At 39.0% G+C, this 6,616-nt stretch overlaps 1 protein-coding gene across 2 annotated transcripts in view; it reads left to right on the top strand.

Annotated features, from left to right (window-relative positions):
* The window catches only part of LOC101857722, a 12,726-nt gene extending 6,110 nt beyond the window's left edge, over window positions 1–6,616 (top strand). For both annotated transcript variants that reach the window (XM_005099463.3, XM_005099464.2), the window contains exons 5-6: window positions 2,606–2,652; window positions 5,097–6,616. In XM_005099463.3, coding sequence (XP_005099520.1) covers window positions 2,606–2,652; window positions 5,097–5,174 — 125 coding nt within the window. In that variant the 3' untranslated portion in view covers window positions 5,175–6,616. The remainder of the gene's footprint in view (window positions 1–2,605; window positions 2,653–5,096) is intronic.

The raw sequence follows: 6,616 nt of genomic DNA on the forward strand, positions 1-6,616 counted from the left end.
CTTTCCACTACCATTTTGGCACAATACGACCGATTCGACTGGCGACTTTGAAAAACAAACGAGTTTGATTATGAAGGTCATTGTTGAATTTTGTTGAGCTGAATTCAGTTACATTGTGCCAAAATGGTAGCTTTTGCCCCATCCACAAAGGGAAATCTAACTGGCACCTTAAGGCTTTCTGGCTCTGGCTTATTACTAGATCAATTTTTACCAAATTTCGCACATATAACAAGAATAGTAAGGAGTCTTAAAATCTTCGATCAAATTTGAGAAAAACTTTCGCTTCCATGGCTACGGCGGCCATATTGGATTTTATTGACGTGTCTTATGTAATGAATACCGCAATTTTTAAAATTTTTTTTTACTGTTTTCTTTTGGAAAAGGGGGGGGGGGATACGTTGTTTTTTGCATGCATGTTAAGAAACATAAGAGCTACAAAATTTTCTGTTGAATTGTTTCTAAACGAATTACAGGATTTTTAATGAATTTTTTCCTGAGGCAGTATTTATGTTTACAAAAATTCCGTGAAAATCCACACTCCAGATACCACCAACAAAAATTGATTCAATATATAAAAAATTCAACGAAAAACGTTTTAGTATTACATCTTCTCTTCATTTTGTGAAATTTTCATGAAGATTGGATAAAAAAATGGTGAGGTTATTTTTTAAAAGTGTATAGAAAAACCGCGTTTTGAGAAAACAGGTGATAAAGAGAAATAAAATATTGACTTAATGAGGAAATGGTGGTGACAAACATGCCCAGTTTGGGAAGAAATAAGGCTTTAGGCCTGGGGGTTCTAATGCTATGGAATGAAGAAGTTAAATATGCCTATAACTCTAAATCTTCTATAATTTTCAGCAGAATCAGGAATTTTGGAAAGTGTAGCCCCCCCCCCCCCCCTCTTTCCCTGCAACGCAAACCTCCACAACAGTTTTCGTGTTCCATTGACCTGTACCCATAAGCACTTTGTATGAATTCAACAACAATGCATAAACTTATCCTTTATACACCAGCACGCCTTCCTCTATCTGCGTCTTTTTCTTGCTCCACTCCTTCCTTCCTTCATTCACCCACTTCAACAGCCTTTCACTAGTTCGTCTTTTGAATACACCGTGGTTTCTGATAGATTTTCGAATGAATAAATAAACTGTATAATGAACTCTCTTACACGTTATGTTATGCGTTCTTTGAATGAACGAGCCATACAATGAGTAGGGTTGTGCGAACAAAATTAAAATTTCACTGCTTAGAATTACAAAGTTCTATCTGCTCCGTAACTGGTTTTGAGAAATTTGACGTTAAAAAATTGAGTTTAACCGCATATCAAGCTTTATCGAACGCAGTTCTTTGAATATCTTGATAACGACTCCAAATAATCTAACGTTTTTGGAAGAGCAGATAGAACATTTGATTTCTGACCTCATGGTCTTAGTAACTCAAAACGACCGATATGTCAGATAAAACTTTGTAATTCTAAGGAAGCGAAATGCCGTCTGGCGACTGGATAACACAGAACTATCAGGTCACAGAGGTGCTCAAGCGGGTGGTTTGCGGGTGCTCTGGTCTCGTTTACTCCTTCTTTTTGTATCAAACATCTGATTCTATCGTCCATATCTCTCCTCCTTTTTGTGTTTGTTACTCTCTTATAATACCACTAATTTTCGGCACTTACATAACCCGGGTGTGTTGTAAGTGCCGTAAAAGTCTTGTTAAGAGAGAAAGAAAAAAGGACTCTTTTGCTCGTTATGTTATATCCTCTTTGAACGAACGAAACGCACATTGGGTTGGGCTGTACCAACAAAATGACAATTTGCCGTTCGACGACGTTCCGTTTCAATGGATAATACAGCGCCTTCATAACACAGAGGTGCTACGTTCTCGGAGGTGTCAAGGGTCATTGTCATTGTGGGTCTGGTTGATAAATGAAGTCTTTTGTCAGGTACCTTGCCCCCTCCCCCCCCACCCCAATTCCCTCATAATACTCTATCTCAGACTCTCTCTTTTTTCGTTCTCTCTCTCTCTCTCTCCCTCTCTCTCTTTCTCTTCTTTCTCTCTCTTTCTCTGAGTGTGTGTGTGTGTGTGTGTGTGTGTGTGTGTGTGTGTGTGTGTGTGTGTGTGTGTGTGTATGTGTGTGTGTGTGTAAGACCTTTATTAATAGATAGACAGATAGAACAAGAGAGCAAGAGAGAGAGAGAGAGAGAGAGAGAGAGAGAGAGAGAGACAGACAGAGAGAGAGAGAGAGAGACAGAGACAGAGACAGAGACAGAGACAGAGACAGACAGACGGACAGACAGACAGACAGACAGACAGACAGACAGACAGACAGACAGACAGAGAGAGACACACAGAGAGAGATTGAGAGACAGAGAGAGGGAGAGAGAGAGAGAGAGAGAGAGAGAGAGAGAGAGAGAGAGAGAGAGAGAGAGAGAGAGAGAGAGAGAGAGAGAACTGCGAAGTGACGGTGGGGGCGGTTTCTCCTTTGGAGGAGGGGTGGGTAGGGGGTAGGTCAAAAAAAAAAAAATCTGCAGTGGTAAAAGAACAAACACAATGCACATTGAAGTGTAGATTGATTTTCTTTTTTTCTTTTTTTTCTCTTTTACAGGTTCACCATGGCACATGAACAACAGCGCCTTCTTGCAAATGTACAGAGTGAGTATGGAAACTAATTTGTTGTCTGAAGCCTTTGTGAAGCGCATAGAGCTTGCTGTTCAGCGGGGATTTGCGCTATGCAAATGCTATCTATTTTTTAGATTATTATTCTTTTATACCACTTATAGAGTTTTACGACTGCTCTTCGCGGGTCCTAATCCCTGAAGGTTTTGTTTTGACATGTATCAGAAAAACTTTACCGAAAGGGTTAATTCTGTTTCTTTCATTTCCCACGTATGGCAATACGAAAAAGGGACATCTATCTATCTATCTATCTATCTATCTATCTATCTATCTATCTATCTATCTATCTAACTGTCTGTCTGTCTGTCTATCTAACTGTCTGTCTGTCTGTCTGTCTGTCTGTCTGTCGTAAAATTGTTGAATTCCACACCATACTTTTCAATTGTGTTGTGAGACAAGTGTTATAGAAGCTACTGTATGTAGAAAGAGGACACATCCTCCACAACAGTTTTACTTTGTGTCAGACAAGTTAGGAAACAAAACATAATATGAATTCTATGATATCACCATCCCCATACTTCCATTTTTCAGCTTAATTAAAAATTCAATATTGTGGTGCAATTCCACACCAACATGAGCACACATGCCAAAAAGAAAACAAAAAGACAGACATACATGAAATTAAAGCTGAATTGAAAAATAAAACAAGGCAGACAGAAGCAAATGATTAAAGCTGAATGTCAAACAGATTTCTGTTGGTTCTAAGGACTGTAAGTTGGGGTGTGGAATTACCCCTGGTGTGGAATTCCCCCACCTTCCTATACCTATCTATCTATCTATCTGTCTGTCTATATGTCTGTCTGTCTGTCTGTCTGTCTGTCTGTCTGTCTGTCTGTCTGTCTGTCTGTCTGTCTGTCTGTCTGTCTGTCTGTCTGTCTGTCTGTCTGTCAGTCTGTCTGTTCCACTCAGTGTTTCTCAACTACTCGGTCTGGTTATAATAGTTAATGTGTTAGGTTGTTTTTTTTCAAACAGTTTTCTATCCTTACCAAGGACACAAATTATTTACTTTGAAATTTGCCAAACCAAATCGGGTTAATTTTAGTCATTTTACGACAAGGGTATGAATATGGAAGGAATCGGAAAAGAGCACTCATACTGCCTTATCAAACTATTCTATTTTTTACCACTAAATTATATAAACTGTTATTTTCATTGTCTCCCCAACACAATAATAATAATATAATAATAATATATAACATTTATATAGCATAGCGCATTTCCAAAAAAAGTAGCTCAATGCGCTTTACATTGGAATACCCATTTTTCAAAAACCTTTCTTACTACTTCCTTTCTTCTCAAGCAATATACATTAATGCATACACACACATACACACACACACACACACACACACACACACACACACACACACACACACACACACACACACACACACACACACACACACACACACACACACATACAGAGAGAGAGAGAGAGAGAGAGAGAGAGAGAGACTATTTTCATCCAGACATAGGAACAGAACAAATATAATGAAAGATAACGTTAAAAGCTTATGAAGGATAGGCCTGTAGGAACAGAAAATGTTTAAGATGTCTTTTGAAGCTATCAAGAGTTCTTATTTGTCTTAGTTTCATGGGTAATCTGTTCCACATAAATGGACCAAGATATGAGAAAGATCTCTCTCCATATGATTTGTATGATTTTACAGGTGTCACAAGTAGGGTGTTATCGTTTGATGATCTTAGGTTTCTCCCTGGTTTATATATACTGATAAGTTCTTGTAGATAAAAAGGAGCAGTTTTATTTACACATTTGAAACACTTGACGCAGATTTTAAATATTATTCGTTCTTTTACAGGGAGCCAATGCAATTCTTTTAATAATGGAGTGACATGGTCTCGTTTTTTAGATCTTGTTATCAGTCTAGCGGCATTGTTTTGAATTACTTGTAAACGATTCAAATATTTGTTGTTCAGACCTGCTAGGAGTGAGTTACAATAGTCTAATCTAGATAGGATAAGAGATGTTACCAGTGTTTTTGCGGTCTTTTCGTTTAAGTACTTTCGAACGAAATCTGCTGTCTTTAACTTTAATCTGCTCCTCTACTCTTTAAAAAAGATAAACTATTTTTACTTTCTCTCTCTCTCTCTCTCTCTCTCTCTCTCTCTCTCTCTCTCTCTCTCTCTGTGTGTGTGTGTGTGTGTGTGTGTGTCTGTCTCTATCTCTGTCTGTCTGTCTGTCTGTCTATCTGTCTGTCTGTCTGTCTGTCTGTCTGACAAAAGGAAAGTCTGCCGTCTTATGGAACTCTTCGACATTTATCACCACAAAGTCTGTCTCCTTATCAAACACCTCGACATTTTATAAAACACTTTACAAACTATTATCAAGGTCATCCTAACAAAACGAAATGCCCCCCCCCCCCCTTCCCTGTTCCCATTTTAATCAAACCAATCTTCAGGCGTCAGGTCGGTGTCCACGGAAGCGTCAATTCCCGCAATTCATCCCAAGGCCGCTGACCAGAGAAACAAATTCCTGAATGGACAATGGGCAGCATAGAGTGATTATGTCTAAGGTATTTCTGGACCCGAGATTGATGAGAAAGAAGGCAAGGACTGAACTTACTCAAATCAGTGGACTGTGTCGTGCAATAGCTATACGCTTTCATGGGAATGTTCAACTTGTAATGATTGATTTGGTTGTTTGAGTAAGAGGCAAGAACTTAAGATTTTGAAAATGGACCTCAATCATACAACACCTTACTTATCATTTCATAAATTAAAAAAAGCACATACCCGTAAGAGAGTGCAACTATGCCCCTTGCCCACATCGAGGCAAATATTCAAAGGAATCCGATCAACAGCCTCTGATATTTCGCTGTACTAAAATTCCAAACCCCTAAAAACCCAGTTTTGAGAAAACGCTTAAAAACGTCTTTACATTATCATTACATGTTAAACACAAAACATTCAACCCAAACACACCCTTAAATCAAACAATGCAAAAACGGACAAAATAATAAGGAAAGTAGAAGGACCGATGGTAGATAACCGTGTTTATATAAAAGTTCTGGGAATCTCAAAACTCTTTGGATTTTTATTTGACAAAAATTCAGTCATCTTTTTCCCTGTCAGAGAGAGTGCACTACTTTTATTAATTCCCACGGTCTTTCAATTTATTCATCAATGGCGGAAGAGGAACCACATGATCAATACCATAATCATGAATTCCCCCTTTCACCATATCCGTATACCATCTCTCCACTTCTGGACGCAACCCACAAACCCGTTATACTGCCCCCCCCCGCCCTCTCCTCAAACACACGCACCCGGCACCACATTCCTGTTCTGATCATTCTGACCGTAACTCCTCACGTCAACTCGTACACCCTCTCATCACCCCATCCCTTTATCTCTTCCCTCGTGACACATACGGTACTTTTGACCCAAAGTTAAACATTACTTGTGAGTATAATTATCACCAAACTTGTGCGTGTGTGTGTGTTTTGTATGTGTGCTCTTCATAAAACTGCTACGATTTTATTTCCAAAGTGAAGTGGCAAAAGGTTTATGAGCTCAGTGCAGATGACATCACAGCTGCCATTTTTCTTGTCTTTTTGCTTGGGATTCTTTTGTGTCATTATGGTCTAATGGCTGGGACACTTGATCAGTCTGAAATTTGCCTTATCATTATGCTTCTGACTCGGAGTGGAAGATTTCTGATTTTATCCCTAAACACGTGTGGCATTGAGTGTGCTTTTCACACGTATTCTGTGTAATGATGTCTTTGTAAACTGAAGAGGCGACACATTTATGAACGCATGCCCTTTTGCATGGGATTCTCAACTCTTTTGTAACCCCCTGGCTGGGACAAATTAGGAAGTCTGATATGGGCTTTGCGAGTGAACGTCTATCACAACTTTTACAGGTTCCAACAGACAAGTTGAACTTTGGATGAGTTGATCTATTTTTACCCCCCCCC

This window comes from Aplysia californica, unplaced genomic scaffold (assembly GCF_000002075.1).
Source record: "Aplysia californica isolate F4 #8 unplaced genomic scaffold, AplCal3.0 scaffold00214, whole genome shotgun sequence".
NCBI lineage: Eukaryota > Metazoa > Mollusca > Gastropoda > Aplysiida > Aplysiidae > Aplysia > Aplysia californica.